Source organism: Gallus gallus, chromosome 1 (assembly GCF_016699485.2).
Source record: "Gallus gallus isolate bGalGal1 chromosome 1, bGalGal1.mat.broiler.GRCg7b, whole genome shotgun sequence".
Lineage (NCBI taxonomy): Eukaryota > Metazoa > Chordata > Aves > Galliformes > Phasianidae > Gallus > Gallus gallus.
Genome location: NC_052532.1, coordinates 108,403,378 through 108,423,783, shown reverse-complemented (window position 1 = coordinate 108,423,783; position 20,406 = coordinate 108,403,378). Strand labels below are relative to the sequence as shown.

Genomic DNA, 20,406 nt, shown 5'->3' with positions numbered 1-20,406 from the left:
TCAAAGAGACCGTCTCGTTTAAAAAAAAAAAGAATTGTAATTCCAAAATATGAAAAGACTTGGATTTTAAGTCAATTCTTGTTAGGCGAGAGAATACCTTAAAACTTAAAAAAAATTAGATTCCTGAATGGTTAATGAGATTGACATTTATGTCTCAACTTTTCTGCAGATTCTACAACTAACTTTCAGATGTATTAAGCACAAATCAAAATAGGTTTGTTTTCAGTTTAATTATACTTGCAGTTCAGTACAGTTTAGTTGTGCTCAGCACACACATGGACTGTAAGACCTTTGGTGCCGTCTCTCTTTTCATTTTGTACATCTCCTGGTTTAATGGAGCCCTCATTTTGATAGGCCATTACTGTCATATGCAAGGATAGAGCATATATCTGTCAGCAAATAAAGCAAGTAAATGTACTTTCTATTAGCTTTCTGCTCATTTGCGATGAACGTATAGTAATATGACTGCCTCTCCAGAAGGAATAAGAAATATATATCAGTTCTTTATAGGCCCCATTTCTGAATGCTTATTATTTACAATAGTTTTATGTGCTATGCCTATTTTAATCATGGTACAAATTGTACTGTGGGCAGCAAAATTAATGGAGCCAGGTTTTGTTTGGACGTTCATCTTCTGTCTCTGTAGCCCCACTGTCCAGTCCCAGGTCCTCTCTGCTAAGTTCCCTTCGAGGCTCATCTTCACGTTTAAGAATTTGACACATAAAAGTAAAATCCTTTCTCATGTTTTCGACCATCTGGTCAAATATGAACAGACTGAATGAGACCAGAATGGAAGGCCAACACTATGTCAGGATATCTCACTGAAATGCCATCTTTGTTGCTTTGTCTGATTTTAGTTCCGGCTATGATAACTTCCTATCCGAACACCACCCTGGCAACACAAGGCCAAAAGAAGGAGATGAGCTGCACAGCACATGGAGAGAAACCCATCATAGTCCGCTGGGAGAAAGAGGACCGAATCATTAACCCTGAAATGTCTCGTTACCTTGTTTCCACCAAGGAAGTTGGAGACGAAGTGATCTCTACTCTACAGGTAAGAAAATAAAGTGACCCATGACACATTTACATGTGTGAGATTGTTGGCTGGTTTGATTCTGATGGCGATGCACAGCTATTTCTGTCCTAGAAGGACAGAGCCCCACCCATGGCACAGCCTTGAAGAGCTAGGCCACCAAGAGGAGGTAGAGGAAATGTCTGCATCACACTTCCCAGGAAAATCACTCCTCATCTCCATCTTCTCATGCTCCAGATCCAATAAGAAAACAAGCCTGACTCACAGCCCCTACCATCCTTTGTCTCAGAAGCAACACAGCTAATGCCTTGGCTGCTTGTCCTTCCTAAAAGTGGCATGGCTCAATTTTGAGTACACTACCAATAAGCGCTGAAAGAATATCTGACATCTAGTCCAATGTGCATCAGGCTTATCTTCACTAAAATCATTAAGCTGTTCTGATATGAAAATGCTGTCTTCTAAAGTACCTTTTTTTCTCCCTCTCTTTCACTCTGTGGGGCTTGAGAGCTACCATTTTACAAAGTCAGATTAGTCATCAGATTCAAAATGAAATAGAAGGAAAAGACACATAGATAAGTAAATAGTAAGTAATCTATCTACAGCTACCAGTAGTATTTGACACTCATCATATACAGTAGCAGAAGTGACCAAGCCATGTAGCAAGTGGTCATAATCTGTGTTTTCACTTCTGCTTCTCTCACAGGCAGGTCTTTGGTGATGTGGCATCTGATATCTGTCTGTGGGGCTCTGTGAACTCCTAAGTGGTCAGTGTAGGTTACTTTGGGGAACTATATGAGTAGCACTGCTAATCTGTGGACTTTCACCACCCCCCCCAGATGTTGTGGATGCAAAGGAAACTCTTGCTGTTCTGTTGTTGCTTACAATGGGTGGGGTTATGATGTTGCCCTCACTTTTCCAGGATACAACTTTTTCCACTCAAAGTTGAACTTTGCCAGCACAAGCAAGTTTCCAGTCCATTCCTTTGTATTTTGACATGTGATTTAGAAAATGAAAAATAAATTGCTAATATATATATATTCTTGGTCGAATATCTTGATTTCCATTTTTCAGCCATATTCCTAAAAGCATTTTCACAGGCTCACAGAAATTCTTGCTTTCTGATGGTTCTATCTGTATTCAGTTTTAACTCTTAAGATGTATCTCTTTCTTTGCTTGTCAAAAATTGTGTTGGATGATATCCAGTAAAATTTTGGTTTTGCTCTCTGTGAGGGAGCTCTGTGATGGATTTTTTATGAGGGAGGACAAGTGCAAACTTGTATATACTAGTATATTTGCATTGTGTATACTATTTAATTACAGAATAGACCTATAGACATCCCTGCCCTCATTCCATATTGATTGTAATAGGATAGTGCCTGGTTGCAAAACATCATTTATTCTGGGAAGGCTGGAGACCTGCTTGGTGAATTTTCTTCTGAAGCAGTTGTATGTAGTTGTGGCATCCTACATCCTTATCTTTGTTACATACAAAAAACTTTGAATTCTGAGAGAGAAAATGCTCTCGAATAAGAAAATGCTGGGATTAAGATTGTCTCTGAAACCTTTAATTCAGTGCTTTTTTGTGCGTGCATGATGTGATCTTTAGTTGTGTACTCAGCTTTTATTTTTTCTGCAGGACCCCTGCCTCAGTCAGGCATGACTTGGATTTTCTCTGGAGTTGAATTAGGGTTGAGTAATGAAAGACACTGTGTGATGCAAGGCTGATCATTGAAACCAAACTTTTCACAGGTGGCCAATAATTGTGTGTTCTTTGTTTTCTAGGTACTTGGCTTGAGCCCTTGGGGTCTGATTTGCAGAAGTACTAAGCCCTCATAGCTGCAGCTTAACTGAAAGGAAGCTGTTATGAACACATGAAATGCTATTTTTTGCTAAGGACTCTGAGAGGGAAGAGAAGGCCCTAGATGTATCAAATTGGGCTCTGAAATTTTTTGTTTTTATAGCTTAAAACTCAGCCACATATGCAACTTATCTGAGCAGTCACCACATCTCAGATGGTAACTCTCCAATATCCTTATAGCAAGAGTGAAATAAATCCCTTTGTTTTAGCCAGTGGTAAATAAGGGTTGCACTGATATTACCTTGGCTTTGCTGAGGATTAAAGAGCACAAGGAGTTACCATGGCTGAGCTAATAAGAGGCAACTTGTCAAGCAGCCACAAACATTATCATATGTCTGGTTCCTTAATTCCCCATACAAAATGGTGGTAATACTCTTCATGATGTCAGGGTTTATGAAAATACATTCCCTCATGTTTCTGAAAGGAGTATTGCACAGAATATGCTTAGAGAGAATGAATAAGTCTATCTTCAGGGCACAGTTTGAACTGTGTGCAGTAAATAATGTGTGGAGAGCACACTGAATGATAAGAAAATGGCATTCAGAATATCTGCTCATTTATAGAATCTTCTCTCTCCTGTACTTTGAATGATGCAGTGGTCCTTTAGAAAAATATCATTATGATCATGTATGTAAAGAAAATACAATTTTCTACGTTGTTAAATAACAAATTGAAAAGAAAGACCACCCAAATTGTATTAGGAGGCATCATGCTGAATACTGCAGGGTTAACCAGCAGTGTTTGAACCTTTATTTCCTCCACACAGACTTCAGCCACTTGAATTATTTTCAGAAGTAACTGGAAAATTTTGGAGGCAGCAGGAGGCACCATTTTGTATGGAAAATTTCAGCCAACTGCTAAATGCTTGGCAAACTTATCAGTGACTGGAAACAAGGCTCCTAATGAGAAGCAACAGGAATAGGTGATGCTCCAACTCCTCTCTACACATGCAGAGCTGATAGCCTGCTTCCTCAACCCAAGTGTTGCTTGTTTTGATAAGCCTTACTATTTTGGATGCTTTCTGTGCATATGTATGTAAGTGTATAACATACAATATCTATTTACTACTGTCAAGTAAAGCAGTTTGTACAATTTTTCTTGCACCACACAGAAAAGCTGTTGGTTTATTTTCTCTGCATGTTGTTCAATCAATCACTTCTTTTCAAACCACCTATAGATTTTGCCAACTGTGCGTGAAGATTCTGGCTTCTTTTCCTGCCATGCCATCAATTCTTATGGGGAGGATCGTGGAATAATTCAGCTCACTGTGCAAGGTAGGAAGAGGACAACATAAGGAAAAATACACAGCTATTGTAGTACAGTAAGTGTATGCCATGCTCAGAAATCTGTTGGGGGAGGGAGGCCCTGGTTCCTAATTAAGTGTAGTCCTCATTGTCAAAGAAATGAGGAGCTGCATTAAGATTCTCAGTCTCTCATTTTCCAGCATTACAAATTAAATCAAAACGAAGGATAAGCTCCAGAGTCTTTCTAGATCTGTACAAATTAATAAGCAGAGGTTTTTTTGTTTTTTTTTTTTCTTAAATACACTAGCTGATGATCTACTAAAGATATTTAAAACTAACATCTTCAGAAGGAAGAGCAGATACATGAGGGTTACTTCTGGGGGAAGGGATCGAGGGTTGCATTGTTTTCAGAAGAACAAATGTTCTTAAAACCCCACTAAAGCAAAAACAATCTGATTTTATTTCTGAAGAAGTGTTAAACCTACTGTGTATCGACAAACAAAATATTTCAAGTTTAATCAGTAAAAATAAATTTTAATCAGTTTGTACATCAGAAGCTCTAGGAACCTATGTTGCCTGGGGCTGGGTTTCCCCTCCTGCAGGGTTTCACTCAGGCAGACAGCAGCAAATTCTGGAGCAGCTAAGGTGACAGTATTTGAGATGCAGAGCAGAGGCAGGACTTGGCCACTGGCTACTGCTTACTTCTGTGATGCTTATTCCTGTGCTTATATGGCTTTGAGCATTAATGCAGCCAGTCTCTAGAACTTGCAAATTTCTTTTCCCTCACTCTAGAGTTCATGTATCTGCAGATCTCACTGAATATTTAATCACAGGATCATAGAATATCCTAAGTTGGAAAGGACCCACAAAGGTCATCCAGTCAAACTCCTGAAGCAGCCCTCATCAGTAAATTCAGGTGGAGTTTGGGTCAGGCTCTCAATTACACCTGAGCTCCTTTACACTGCCTTGACAATTTAAAAAGACACTAGATTCAGTACAAATGCTGGTTATTTACATCCTTAATTCTATAGAGCTAGGAAGAGGCTATAGTTTAGTTAAGACTTTTAAATGCTTATTAAATTGATTGTTAATAAATTAAGACTTTAAACATACTCAAAGAGACAGAATTCTTCCTCCCTTCCCCTACCAAATTTAGTAGCTTGGTATTAATATTTCTATCACCAGCTTTTATGTAGAAACCGTGGAAGTATCTGTAAGATACAGCATGAATAGTCCAATCTGGAGCACTTTTAAGGAAATGCAGCTACATGTTGCGTATTAGAAGGTTAAACAGAAGTTAGTATTCAATATTACATCAGTGAGTCTTAGTTCAAAAGAGCCTTTTCATTCCTCTCTTGGGTATTCTTCAGTGAGTGATTAACTGGCTTGGGGTACTAATGAGTGACTAGAGAATTCAGCATGAAAGCTTACCTCCAGTAAGCCATGTCAGTGCCACGCTCATTAGTGTTATCTTGTTACGGACATGAGCTTTCCTCTGACTAAAACTGTGTATGTGTATTTACTCAGAACCCCCTGACCCTCCTGAGATAGAAATCCGAGAGGTGAGAGCACGCAGCATTGCCCTCAGATGGACCATGGGATTTGATGGAAACAGCCCTATCACCGGCTATGATATTGAATGCAAGAACAAGTCAGGTAAGAAATAATCTTCCTCTGAAGTAATCCCTGTCACTTTCTTCATCATTGCGTTTGTGTTGTAAAAGATAATCCATAAATTGAAAATGCCCGATGGGAAATTTTACAGTGGTTTGTTTAGTCTTTCTCAGTCAAATTTATCATCATTTGTTGTCTTTTTTTGAAGTAACAACATTATGTGTTACAACTGCTGCTTTTTCCATTTACTTGAGGAAGAGACAAGAGGGGCAAATTTTGTTACTAAAAAAAGACATACTAAGTGATAGTTGGTAATGATGATTTTACTAGCTGATTCTTGTTCCCTATCTTTTCTCCATTTGGATTCTTTAGTTATTATTTTCTGTTTCACTGTATAGAAAAACACCTGCCTTTATAAATCATCTTCTCCTATAGTGCTGACTGTTATTTTCTATCAATATGTGAATACGTGGCATCTTACCTGGAAGGTTAGCAGTGAACATGGGTACTTATGATAACTTCTAGTTGAAAAAAATAGCATGGTTGTTTGCTAAAGCACCATGCTGGGTTTTCAGTAATATGTAAGAAATACTCTGAAGGATAAGAGCAGTGCAAGCATAGACCTTTCTGCTAGGTCACCCAATGTTCATATCAGTGAACATCTGAGAAGATGAGTGAGAATACCATGGAAAAAAATACAACTACTCAATCAGGAAAATATTCCTGTTTGGGTAGATATTTTAAAATCAGCTTTTTCTTCAGCCCAAAGATGTTCCTTGTCTGTTGAAATCTAAAAAATATTCAAGCTATGTTGGAAACACGTTTGTGATGTGGGATCATATTTAAAGTTAAGCACAATGATAAGCACTGTCCTGGAGTCATGTTTTGAGAAGGGAGATTGCAATGGAAAAACATGTTCATGTTCGAAGTATGATTAAAAAGACTCTAAATAATTATATTATACTGCCTTTTGTTGGAGTTTTTGGCACTATTTTTAAAGGGACATAGGAATGCTGTATGTGAGATTGTAAGTGAAACACTCGGTTTATGTAAACAGCTGTAGTATTTTTATAGTCTTCTATTTTTATTTCTGAGATGTAAAAGTGTTCTTGTTCATAAAATTCTGAAATTTAAAAACTAAAAATGTATTCTACTAAGCATCTTTACTATCCTTCATTTGTCTCCACTGTGTATTTCCTTTCTGCCTTACTTTGTTAAGTTGAGGTCTTAAATCATCAATTGCCATTTTAGCATGGTTTTCTAAATGAAACTGATAATGTACAGGTGAACATGGTAACTGAGAGGTTACATGCAGAAACTCCCCTCTGAGTCTGTGGATAGAAGTTGCAGCTTTGGAGATATCTAGGCAAGGATGCCTTCAAGGAACATGCATGAATGTTCCCAGGCTTTGTTTTCTCTCAGTTTCTTTTCCTTTCTTTCCACCCAAGCCCTTTTCCCAGAGCAATTTTTGAAAGTCATACTTTTTTCCATGTGTATGAAGGTAAATACTTGAGGACATATCCTGAAAAGAGCAGATTATCTCACTACAAACAACAGAAACAATTTTTTACAAAGTCTGGGGCTGAATATTTGGAGAAACTAGGATCAACTTTTGGAATTTTCATAATTATTAAGAAGATAAAACACTGAAGATAGTTACTTGAATCTTCTCCTGGTTTAAACAATTTGTAATGTGTGATATCAAACGAAGTATGAGATGTTCAATCTTTGTGGTTTCTCTGCCAAAATGTCTTTTGCTAGATGATACTTTTCAGTCCCATGATCTGATGAGAGGCCTTTGTACATCAATCTGACTAACTGACTAATTGGATTGTACCAAAACCAGGGGAGAACATGAAGAGAGGAGTGGCCAAAATAATCAGTATTTTGAAAATTAACATGACAAGCGGTATTTAGCAATTACATTTGAAGGAGATCTACCCAATCATAGCTCACCCTAGGTTGTTGACTTTGTGTGGTATTTTTTTTTTTCACCTTTTTCACCTGCATTGCAATTGTTTAACTGTTATCCATTCTTGGCCAGCTCAAATGCATGCATGATAAACTGAAACTCGATGTGCAAAACCAGGAAGCACTTGCATCAGGAGTCAATGTGTAGTCTAAGTCACAGTATGACATGGAGACCACATGGGGCATAGGGGTGACTGGATGATGCAACATAGTCCTTTTCTGTGCTAAACAGCTAGGAAGACCGCTTTTCTCTCTTTGAGGAGGAAAAAAAAAAAAAAGAAGCGAAAAGATTCTGCCACAAAGTCTTACAGATATAACTCAACAGGTACCAAGTCAGTATTAGGATGGTGAGAACTTTATTCTGGAACCTTTGGTGTTCCTTGGTCACGCAGCCCAGAAAGCACTCCAGAACAGTGTTCTTAGAGGTTATTTCTGCTTAGCTGTGACAAGGGATGTATCTTAAGTTCTCTATTGTTGCTGGAGAACATTTCTCAGTTACATGGTGTTTCATTTTTCCAGACTTTCTTCACAAACGAGGTTAGGTATTTTTCTTTTCACTGCTTCTCCCTTCATCATATGGTGTAACTCTGGTATAACTGCTTGACTCCAAAAAGAGGTTTCCAGACATAAGGCCACAGAATCATAGAATGGCTTGGTTTGGAAGGGACTTCAATGGTAATCAAGTTCCAACCCTTCTGACATGGGCAGGGTTGCCAAGTGCTAGATCAAGTACTAAACAAGGCTGCTCAGGGTGATGTACTGCAACTAAAAGTAGGTATCTATGCTGAGCCTAATGCTAAATTTTCAATGTGTGTTGTTCACTCTGAGGACTCAGAAATGGGTGTACAACAGGATGCATCTCTAGACTTTTAAAGAAGGAAAATTGCGAAACTTTTCTGTTTCAGAGAATGTTTGGGTGACCACATATCATGCATGGACTTTGCTACATTGTACTAAACTCACATATCCTGTCTACCCCTGACATACTGGCTATGAAGACCAATTAAATACCCTCTGGAAGGAATGTGGAATTGCCCTTTGTATACATAGATGTGTTTTTGTGGTCTAGTTGCAGTGCAGGTGCCATATGAATAGTGGAAATGTAATATTTCAGGCCATTTCAGTACTTAGACGCAGTACCTGTCTGCACAGAAATTTGCCTGTGGCACTTAGATCTGGCCCTTCATTGATACCACTGATGTGTAGCTACCTGATCTTTCCATCTGAAGTGTACAAATATTTTGAAGATGAGAACTGGTATGTGGGTGTTTCTTTATGCCTGTCTCCTCACTCTTTTTATTTTTGACACCATCATGGAAAATTGATGTGCAGACTGAACATCAGTTCAGTTTAGGACCCAGTTTGGAGGCAGAGGGCAGCCGTTTGTGCTTCCCTGTGCTCCCTGCTCCCTCAGGATGGTTTTGCAGCCATGTGCAGTGCAATGCTGTGTCACTAGATGGCAGCGAAGGCAAAGACACCTCCTCACCCAGCGTGGGAAGAGGAACTCATTTTCCTGAAATTAGAATTGAAGAGCAAATAGACCTAATAGTCTTCTGAAGAGTGATCCCAAAGCTCCAGCCTTTATTTTAGGAACGGGTGAGGAGCTGCTGACTTTCATAAAATCATAAATTTTTCATTAATCATTGTGTCAGTGTGCATTTTATGTAACACTGAGAGGTGCCTGCAAGTGACTTTTAGAGATGGATAAAAATCGCATAAAGAATTCCAGACTTACTTTTAACTTCTGTTGGTTTGCTTGTTTTTGTTAGCCTGTTGCAATTTGCTTTCTATGCATTTTCAATCTTTTAATTAAGTAGATTTTAAAGCAATTGAAAGAAAGAAAAAAAAAAAAAAACACTACAACAGACAACTAGTAGTCAATTCTAATACCTCGTGGAACACCTGAAAGCAAGAAAGTATTTTTAGGCTTTGCCAAAGAAAAAATAAGCTAACAATTTTTCTTCTAAACTCCCCCCCCCTCCCCAGAACTGAAAACAGCGTTGGAGAGAAATTGATTAATTTTTCCACAGACTGACTCAGTTGGGAGTGATTGCTTTTCTTGATTTGTTTTTCCCTTTCAAAAAGAGGATGCATGCATCAAAATGTAGTCTTGAAATCCATGTCTTAGTCATAAATAAACACTGGGAGCCTACATTTAGCAGTACAGAAGAAGACTGAGTTTTAGTCCCTTTTTTCCATGCTGTGCCATTACTTAATCTGCAAAAAATCACAAGAATTTTCATATCTGTGTCTCTGATTTCAAGAGCTTACATGTACTACAGAAGTTTACCACTCAGGCATCAGTATTTCAAATAACCAGCAGAAAACATGAGCAATTTATTAATATATGGACAATGTTAAAAGAAAGTATCATGCAAGTGAAGGGAAACTTAAGCACTTTTGTTTTGGAGAATTTGTTATTTCTTCTTTTTCTTCTCAATTCCTTTCCTGTTGACATGGTACTCTGAAACAGATAGTCTTCATCTGCGTTCGTGGAACTTCAGACATAACTGTTGGTCAAGATTTCCAAGGGATACTGAAATAACCAATGTCGCTACCACTGTGTAGTTCAGCACAGATTTCCCCTTCAAGACAGCTTCAAAGCTGCCTAGATTTTTGTCATGAGCTGTTGCAGACCCCTGGTTGCCATGCTAGCCAGGCCTAGGATTCTCCTGGTAGCTGAGGACAGCGCCTGGGTGTCACCATACCACACTCTAGATCAACCTCATCACCTCTCCTGTTTTCTAGGATCTACAAAGATAAAGTGTTCATTAGCCATATCTGTAGAAAGCCTCTCATTTCTAGCTAATACTTAACCAAATAGTGTCTGAAATCTTCTCATTATGTGGATCTTGCATTCTCCTGTGAAGTATTTGGTTTGAGGAGCTTCAGGTGTGAGCAGCTGGTCACTGTGGCGCTTGGTAAGCCACATATTTTAGGTGAGAGTATCAGGCATTATGAATTATAGTGCAAGACATTGACAACACTTGATTATTAGCGTATTCAGGAAATTCTGTGAACTTTCAGATTGTTATCTTAAACAAAGTTTTAGCAGTGTTCCCTGAAAGTAATTCCTTTACAGCTTCAGAAGGTATCCTACAGAGGAAGTTTTGGAAACCTCAGTTACCATGTAAAAGTAAATTCAAGTGTATTTGATTAACATTTAAATGTCTGATTCCTAAATGTTTTCTGGGTAAATTAAACCACATACAAGCAAAAAACAAACAAGCAAAAAACCAATAACCCTGTAACCAGTGAAGCTGCAGATGTCATTGTGACAATTTCTATGAGCAAGCTACAGCTAAAGAATTTACGCAGCGTGTACAAGTATTCTGTATCTGAGTGAGCTTTCTATTTTTAAACTGGTCTTATCTGCTGAGCTTCCCATGATCTTGCCTACAGTGACCCATACTGTAAAACACTGCTGCAGAGCCCCCAGCAACATCCCCCCCCTAGGATGTGGCAGAGGTTAAAGGAAAAACATTGGCTGCAGTAAGAAAAAAAAAAAAAAAAAAAGAGATGGATGGCTACTCATAAGAGATATTAAGATGTTTTAAAAAGATTCTGTTATTCTGTTTACAGAAACAACATGAACATATGAAATGGAGGGGTAACTGTGTTTAGCCAATTTCCATCCTTTTTCCTGTTATGTCTGGAGAACTTATCAAAAAGTGTACCAAGCAGATGAGTAGTAGCAATAAATATTAACAATATGCTCCTTCTTTTACAGATACATACAAACAAAGAAGAAGGTTTTTAATCCCCCTTGTGTTAAAGTGTTCCTGTGTTCTAACAAGTCAGGGAAATAGCATCAGTTCTGGAGGGTGCTGAGCTCCATGTCTAGTGCTGCTCTCACCATCTCTCAAAATAAATGAACAAACAAACAAATGAAAAGGAAGCAGAGCAGCTATTCTCTCATTCTTTGCTGGTGCTCCCTGGGCTGAAATCCCATTCTTCACAGCGTCTCACTGGTAGGACTTGGAAGAGCTGCGAAGAAATGTGATCGCTTGGTTTTTGTTTGTAGCACTGGGAATTTTCTGGGTTAATTCATCAGGGGAAATATCCTGCTCTATGAGATAGCTTAACTGCAGAATTGTGTTGATAACATTAATGTCATGTTTTATTTGTCTGTTTTGTTTTATTCTCTTATTGAATAGACTCTTGGGATTCTGTTCAGAGAACCAAAGATGTTTCTCCTCAGCTAAACCAAGCTACTATCATTGATCTCCATCCTTCCTCAACTTACAACATCCGCATGTATGCCAAGAATCGCATTGGCAAGAGTGAGGCCAGCAACGAGCTCACCATCACGACGGATGAAGCAGGTACTCCCCGGCTTTGTAGCATCTGAATCGTGCTGGGAATTATTGTTCTTTGATGAGAGGAGTCTTTACTTGAAATGCTGCTTATGTTGCTGTAGCTGCATCAGAAGAAATACTGAATTTTTCCTATAAAACACTGTGACTTCTCTAACTTCATTGTAAAGGTTTATAATTAAAGCTATTTAGTGGCATCTAGTGGCCAGAAGACATTATGCTCCAAATTTTCAACTTCTGGGAAAGGCACACGTATCTACAGTTAGGCATCTCAGTCAACATTGTACTTCTAGTGGTGGCCCAGCCCCTATGGATCCTTGTGGCTTTCCTTAGATGACCAGATAGTACAGATAGGTAACTAATTTAGTATACGTTTAGTATAGATAACTAATTTAAGCTACCTCCTTTTGAAAACATTATTCCCCATGAAAAAAAATTTCCTTTGTCTATTAAATCCCTCAAACCCCCCATCAAGAGGCTTTCTGATTACTGCACAAGTCAGTCATCTTTCATCAGTTAGCACCATTCCCCTTGTTCTTTGTTTCCATGTATTCTTCTACATCATTACAAGTTTCTGTAGCAGGAGGACCGTGCCTGCATTTTTACTTGAGTATCTGGCACCTCTCATTTCTGTACTCTACAACTGCCATCTTGTATAACAGTTTCTCACGGCTAGAAGTAGCAGCATGGTAAGGGCAGTGGAGCCTTGTGCAGGCTCACATGTCACAAGTCCTGCATGTTACAGGTAACAGTGGGTAAGACTTATGGATGAGAAGAAGAGGGCTACAGCTCTCTATTGTAATAATCAGAAATTAAAATACTGTATGGATGTAAATACTTCTGCCAGATATATGCTTTTGTATGAGATGTACAAAGTGTGCCTGTGAAAGCGGCCAGGCAGGTTCAACACAACCCATTGAAACTGGGTAAAGTTAGTCTGAAAATCCTTGACCAGATAAGAACTTAATCATTTGCATTTGAAAACATTTTTATCGTGCTAACTTTTCTTCTATTTAATCTAAAGTCTAAAATGCTTTGTTCATTGGGGATTTTGAGAGGAAAAACATAACGCAAATATGTGGGTGTCAGTGCCCTGGTAGTGAAGAACCCTATTTATTTTTTAAAATTCCTGTTGACCCAGACTTTAAACACTTGGTGATAGATTTTCAGTCCAGTTCATATGAATACAGCTCAGTAATTTCCCCCAATTTTTACTGTGGGTGAAACTACCCAAAATATACTCTATGTGAGGAGAACACGGTCTTGGTTCCAAGGGACTTTTTGAATAAGAATAGGACACCTGGACTTTCAGTGCAAAGCCCAGTAAACAGGAGGCAACACAAGCTGCATCTGTTCTTTCATCGTGTCATTTTTTATCCTAATAGAAGAAAAAGAATGAAGAGTCTTCCCATGTTTACGAGCTTTCATTAAGCAGCTTTATTAAAGGTGAACAGTTTGCAACATAATTCTTGTTTCATTGTGTTTTTTCTTTTCCTTTGTTCAATGAAAATATGAAATCACTGTAGAAAACAGATTCTTTTCTTCCATCCTGTATGATCTGAATCCACAAAATGCCTATCTTTCTTTGTAAACATCAGAGTGTTGGATGTTGGGTCTACTCTCTCATTCTCTGTTGTTCACCCATTCTCAAAATATTTTTTACTTGCTGAGTTTTTCCCAATTGACAATTAAACTGTGAGGATCAGCAGCTGACCTTGAAATGAAAAAAGAGCTTCCTCTTGAGCAGGGTGGAACCTTAGCATCACATTTTATTCAGTTCTTTGTAACAAAGCTTCAGAGTAATTGATCCTTTTGTCACTATCTTTAAAGGAGCTGTCTGTATGGAGAGAAAGAGCAGCAGTGTGGAACTGTATTCAAAAGTTACTGATCTACTTAGGGAACAATTGGGTGAGGGAGGGTCAGGCCTAGGCAACGTATGTGTGCAGGTGTGAGCAGTGTACAGGATTATCATTTTTTGATCACTGTTTACCTCTCTTCTCTGATTTTACAATAGCAAATGGAAAATAGTATGAGCACAGGGAGTAAGGGAGATAAAGAAATGAGAAGAGAGCAAAATAAAGGGAGAGGAAAGGCAACAGAAACTGAAAAACTCAAACCATGCCATTGGCAAGGGTGCAGATTATCACATATTATTGTAACCTGAGGTCTCTGCAGTGAAATGATAGTTGAGCACATGGTTTTGTACTTTTCCACAGCTACTCATGATTCCAAAGCTTATAGACCACACCTTTTCTTCTATACAACCACAATTAGTTCCTGTGTTGGAAAATACACTGCAAGTATATACATGCTTGTCAGAAAACAAAACCTTTTAAACTGTTGTTTAATACTAAAGTCAGTAGAGGAAGCTGAGGTATCTGGCTTATGTCTTTGTCACAAGCTCTGTATAGCATTAAGTATGTAAAATAAATGACTTCTTATTTAACATTAACGTTTCACCACGTGTGCTGGGAACTGTTAACTACTCAGGTCTGTATGAACTTCTGGGGTCTTTCAAGGAAAGTTTTTAGGAGTACGTTTTAAAACCTGTGTTCTGAATTGAATACTTTGCTCTGATTTTACTGTATCGTAACATACCCAGAGAAATGGTATTTGTGTTTGTGAGCAGCAGGGACAGAATCAAGGACAACATTCAAAAAATTCATTGAGGCCTTGTTTTTTGTCAGTGAATTTTTTCTCCTCTAGTTCCTGTTCATGATTGTAAGGGGAATAGAAATAAAATTCTTCCAATCTGTGAATATTACTTCTGTGAAGGACAGTCAAAAAAGGTACGGAATAAGGCATATTTAATAACTTAAATATATTATAAGCTGCCTTCTGAGTCTCTCTACTCTCATCAGTTAAAGCAAAATGTTCTGGTTACTATCACTGTAACTGTCATTTACTGCTGCTCCACCTCTAACAGCCCCTTCTCACCCTTTTTATTGCTTTACTTCCCTTGTCATGATATTAAACTTAATTTAATATCTCTTATTGAGGCCACACTGCATCTCAGGAACTGTTGAGGAACAGCTTGAGATTACTTCATTTCTTTATTCAGTCCTTTCTTTTGCAATGATTTATCTTGCTGAGCAAATAATTTATTTCACACCTCTCCATTCAAACCTAACCAACTCTTGATCTGCTTTGTAGCTGTCCAGCTGACAAGCAGGTCTCAGGGTTTTCTTTAAAGCATCACGCATACTCTTGGCAGCTTATCAATAGTAGATGAAGCTTCTCTTTATTTAGCAGGAGCTTTTTCCATCCAATAGTTATGTTTTGTCTGTTTTCCAGACGGGAATATCTACATTAGTCAGGGGGTGGGGGGAAGAGAGTAAATTGTGAGGTTTTCATGTATAAAATGTGTAGTATTTGACTGTATGTGCTCAATCTATAGTGAACAAAAGGGGGGGATAGGGGTTCTTCTGAAAATTGTGAAATAATGAAGGCTGACTGAGGAGTTCCTATTGCACCTGCTTTCAAACAGGTTCTGCTGCCTTGCTATCACCTACAGTGTTCTGACTCATGCGAATGTGTCTTGCTTACCTACAAAATGGAAGCAGAATCATGAGCATGTCACTAGACAAGAAAAGTCATTGTATTTCACTCTTAATTCTTTTCCAGGTTGCTATATTTTAGTATGTGTTGTATTTTACTGTTGTTTGGAGATGACACCCAAATAAGTAAGATGCTAAGGTCTAGTTTTCTTTGATCAAAGCAGCAGCTTCAGTTTTTCATATGACACTGTCACAGTCCAAATCTTTGTGAGATTGCTGTGTTAATGTGGTAACATAGCACATGAAGTGCGGAATTCTGTGTGCTATGAAGGCAACCTTGATGTATCTCTCTTCTTTCCTTCCAGCTCCTGATGGTCCACCCCAGGATGTTCAGCTTGAGCCTATATCTTCACAAAGCATTAGGGTCACCTGGAAGGTAAATACAAACAAGCAAGAATGTAGTCTCTGTCAGTACTTTTGTGTTTTCCAGCAAAACAAAGGCTTCTGATCACTAGGCACAGGGCTACTTGATGGGTGAAGGGATACATAATAATTTACTTTAAAAAGGTATAAATAAAACAACAATTTAAGTTCAGTGCTTTCAGCAGAGCAAAAGGAGTAGATATTGAAGTAATGCAGAATGTACAGTGATTCTCAACAACCAAAATAAATCCTTAATGGGTTCTTGCCTTTTTAAAGCATTTAGGAAACGTGAGTGTCATCGGATCTAGCCAACTATAACATCCAAGTTTCTATGTATGAACTTGTTTTATTGTTTTCCCCTTCTTTTATTGTTGTGTGGGTAGACAGATTGAAAGGCTTTGCTTGCTTTTTTAATGTTCAATTTGGAAGAGATTTTCAAAAGCAGTGACAGAAGATAGGCAACGTTGGTTTACTACTGCAATTTATAGATGTCCTTTATGTTTCTGAAGATTTACTGTTACCCTTTATAGATGTAGATATGTGCAGACAGCCACAGGACAAGCAACGTTTTCACATCTATATTTCAACAACAGTGCTTAAAATATGGTTCAATTTCTTACTTCCACACCACTTCAGCTACAATCTAATGCCCTGATGTCTTGGTGTTTTCTGGAAAGCAGAAGCACATGAAAAGAGAAGCTATAGTTGGATTTATATGTAAACAGTTCTCAGAATCGTGTTTGGAACTAGATGGATTTGTAAATGTCAGGTGTCTCATATAACAAAATAACCACAGAAATGAGCTCTCTATTGAATATATATTCCATTGCCCCAGCAAGTCTCATGAGCTGACTGTAGAGAGGGATTTACGTAACTGGAGTGAGCCTAAGGTGTGAGCTGCTTGTTGCTGGCTGGTACCCCTGCAACATATATCCACATCAGGAAAGGGGAGTCCATGCTCCCAGAACTTTGATCCCATGTGAATGTGTTGCCATGCACTGTTCAGGTGCTGGCTAGACATTTGGTGTTTGCTACAGGCAGTGCTGTCAGACTGCACATACAGTCTGCAAAGAGCATATAGTCTCCTGTGAACCTCCAAGGTCTTATTCCCATAAATCCAGTCTGTGTTAAATCTGACTTTGCAAAATTCTGCTGTCTGCCTCTTGTTCTGCTACAGACAGGGCTGTGCACTGACAGCACCACAATGTTTGTACTTGTGCCAAATGAACAAGATGGCAGATCTTTAATTTACTGACTATCATTGAATGGTGTGTGGTCAAGTAGTGCAAGAGGTGCTTTTGCAGTGAGCTGCTCTTGGTATAAGTCCTCTAGCCAAGGGAATCCTATGGTCTCATCATGCCACGGAACCCCATTAGGTGCTGTTTTCCAAGCAGCAGAAACTCTGGAGGTCTGATCGTGAAAGGATGAATAGAAGAAAAAGGCAACATTGCCTCTGCACTGAAATTCTGTCCATTGTATTCTTTGTACACTCAAGCCTATGCTTGCTCAGCTTGAAAGCTATTTGTCTTGATTCACAATCATTACTTTATCTGGCAATGGGACTGCTCATCAGATGGGTGCTATGTTTCTCTGTGGTGCAGGAGGTAGTCAAAGTCTAATTCTTTTCCTTGACCTGGAAGCTCTTTATAGGATAAAAGTGAAGTCACCGAGCTACCTTCCCGAAGGGTTAGTGCTCACATAGTCCCACTTTTATTGGAAGAATTATTTTCTGAATGACAGTTTGTAACACCTGTCCCTTAATTAAGAAATGACAAGCCAGGAATAGGCCATTCACTTTCCTCAATTTTTTTGCTGTTCTGTCCTCACTTTTGATCTACGACTCAACACAGTCCCAAAGAAGTCCTGTAGTTCTGCTGAATCCTAGCTTTTTTAGTAGGTCCTCATGACACAGTAATTAATAGCCTGGTCATTTTTATTTGGAGGTTTGTGAGGCTTTTGCCATGGAAATATGTGATCATGTACAAAAGGGCTTGTGTTCAGAACCAGACTTATGCTTAAAGTTGACAAACATTATTTAAATGTAGCTGGTGTTAGTAACAGCAAAAGAAGCAGAGAATAACAGATCAATGACATTTTATCCTGTACTAAGTCCTACTTCTGCAGTTTACTTCCATCATTAATCTTCTGCTAAAGTTTCTTTTAGCCCACTTTTTAGAAAATTCCAGTTAAGCAAGCTTTCATAGTTCTGTTTAATCCCATCTATTTAATCCCTTCTCCCTGGTAACCAATGATAGAACACAAGAAAATGGCACAAAGCCACGCCAGGGGAAGTTCAGAGTGGACATTAGAAAAAAATTATTTACTCTGACAGCGGTCAAACACTGATACAGGTTTCCTAGAAAGGTGTTTGATGCCCCATGCCTGTCAGCGTTCAAAAGTCATTTGGACAATGCCTTTAATAGTATGCTTTAACTTGTGGGTATCCCTGAAATGTTCTCTGTAGGGCCCTTCCAATTGAACTGCTCTATTCTATTCCACTTCTGTGTGTCTTCATACGATGTTGTATATCAATTTTTTAACCCTCAGTATTTTTGGTAGTTCAAAGGAATGCAGAGAAAATGAGAAACAAACAGGAACTCTCATTTAGGAGAAAGTATGAAAGTAATCATTGCTTTTCCTAGTAATACTTTATTAAGTAAAGGAAACAGCTCAATTTATGTGTGTGAAATATTCATTCTCTTCTTTATTTGTATACACATGTTTATATTTACAGAATGTCATACTTAACAGCAGTCATTAGTCTTTTATTTTAAATATATTGCATTTTATGGAAGAAGAAGTAAGATCAAGATCTGAAACTTTTTCATAATATTCTATGACTACTGATAAAGTTAACATTATTTTTCCCCATGAGCAATTTTCAATGGACAAACACTGTTTCACTGGTGTTTTTACTAAAAATGGACATATAAACAAGAAGATGTAGATATCAAGCATGATTTATTTGTGCAGAGAGTAAATCCAAAATGAAGTTTTGGATTTTTTTTTTTTACTTATTACTTAAATAGTAATAAAAGGGAACATTTGAGTTTTTTTGTGGAGCAGAACATTTCAGTACTCTGAAGTGACTCTGAGCTTTTTTTTGCATTGTATAATGTTTCGAAGAGAAGTAAAATGTTAATATTTTATTTAAGGAAAAAGCCTCTGGTCTAAAACAACTACAAAGATGTTTCATGAAAAATTCAAAATTCGCTGTTTTATTCCAATTCAAAATGAGAAAGTATATAATTACAGAATTCCCAGTGAAAAGGTTATTCTGGCTCTAGTCCTGCTCTGAGAACATTTCAATGCAGAGTAAATATATGATTCAATTTTATCATTATGTTCCATCTGTTTTACAGGATGATATGTGCATATATGTTGGATAGTTATTTTATTGTGTAAAAGGTGTACATTCACTTTTCTTGGTATACAATGCATGCCTTATATATATGCCGTATACAGTGCATGAATACACAGTATCTTAATGTGTACTCTGTGTGGCAGTAAGTAGTGAGTGCCATTCACTGAACAAACATTCTTCATCATACAGTGCATATTTTTATATGTGTTGCTTGCAAGTTCACTGTGTTTGTGGCAATGGCTTTTGTTCCAAAATCTCCTATGGTAATGCATGAGAATCTTCTATTTGTGGCGTTTAACTCTGAGATGGTTTAGACCTTGGGACGACAATCGGACTCCTGCCAATATTAAACAAGAAATTCTTTACGAACTGTTGAGAATTTGCCAAGGTGTGGTGGAATCCAACATTAATGGAGAGAAGTGATGTCTTGGAATAATTAAACTGGTGTTTCCAGAGTTTTGAACATTCAGAAAAGAGACTGTGACCTGCAACATTCTTAAAGCTCTTGTACCTCTGACATTTGAGTTGTTCACTACCTTGTCCGAGCTGTTTGTCCTTCAGTCATTTTGAAATGTTTAGATGATGCTAGCTCAGCATTTTTGCCTCCTCTTTTCAAGACTGACAGTTCCCTGACATCCTTCTAAAGGAGTTTTTTATTTACAACAAAACATAGAAATGTTCAAACATGAAACAGTTACCGTTAGATTCTGAGAAAGCAATTCTAATCCTTGTGGTGCTCCTTAGAAGGAGTTCAAGTCCTGAAACTGCAGTTTTTTGAGTGCTAAGTCCTAATTTGGTCACCTATGTCTGAGCAGACAGTGCCGTGTATGAAGAGACCTTATCAGCAACAGAAGAACTGAAGTAATACAGGGGAAATTCTGAAGGCAGCAGGAAGGAAGAATGTAAAGCGTCTGGAAAGATAATACAGTCAGATCCATCCTGTGATACCTTTTAAATATGAGGAAGGTGCTGATTTTTGCAGAGCAATTATTTGTTTGTAGTGGATAAAATTAAAATACTGTGCTGGTTTTATTAGCTCGAGTGAGTGAGCCTTTGCTCCAGTGGATGAGAGACATGCTGAAGCAG

The 20,406-nt window shown here is 38.1% G+C and overlaps 1 protein-coding gene across 2 annotated transcripts in view; it reads left to right on the top strand.

Annotated features, from left to right (window-relative positions):
* The window catches only part of DSCAM (DS cell adhesion molecule), a 463,922-nt gene that overhangs the window by 357,574 nt on the left and 85,942 nt on the right, over nucleotides 1-20,406 (top strand). For both annotated transcript variants that reach the window (XM_046940373.1, NM_001396519.1), the window contains 5 exons: nucleotides 858-1,054; nucleotides 4,069-4,165; nucleotides 5,663-5,791; nucleotides 11,878-12,045; nucleotides 15,899-15,969. In XM_046940373.1, the coding sequence (XP_046796329.1) occupies nucleotides 858-1,054; nucleotides 4,069-4,165; nucleotides 5,663-5,791; nucleotides 11,878-12,045; nucleotides 15,899-15,969 (662 nt within the window). The remainder of the gene's footprint in view (nucleotides 1-857; nucleotides 1,055-4,068; nucleotides 4,166-5,662; nucleotides 5,792-11,877; nucleotides 12,046-15,898; nucleotides 15,970-20,406) is intronic.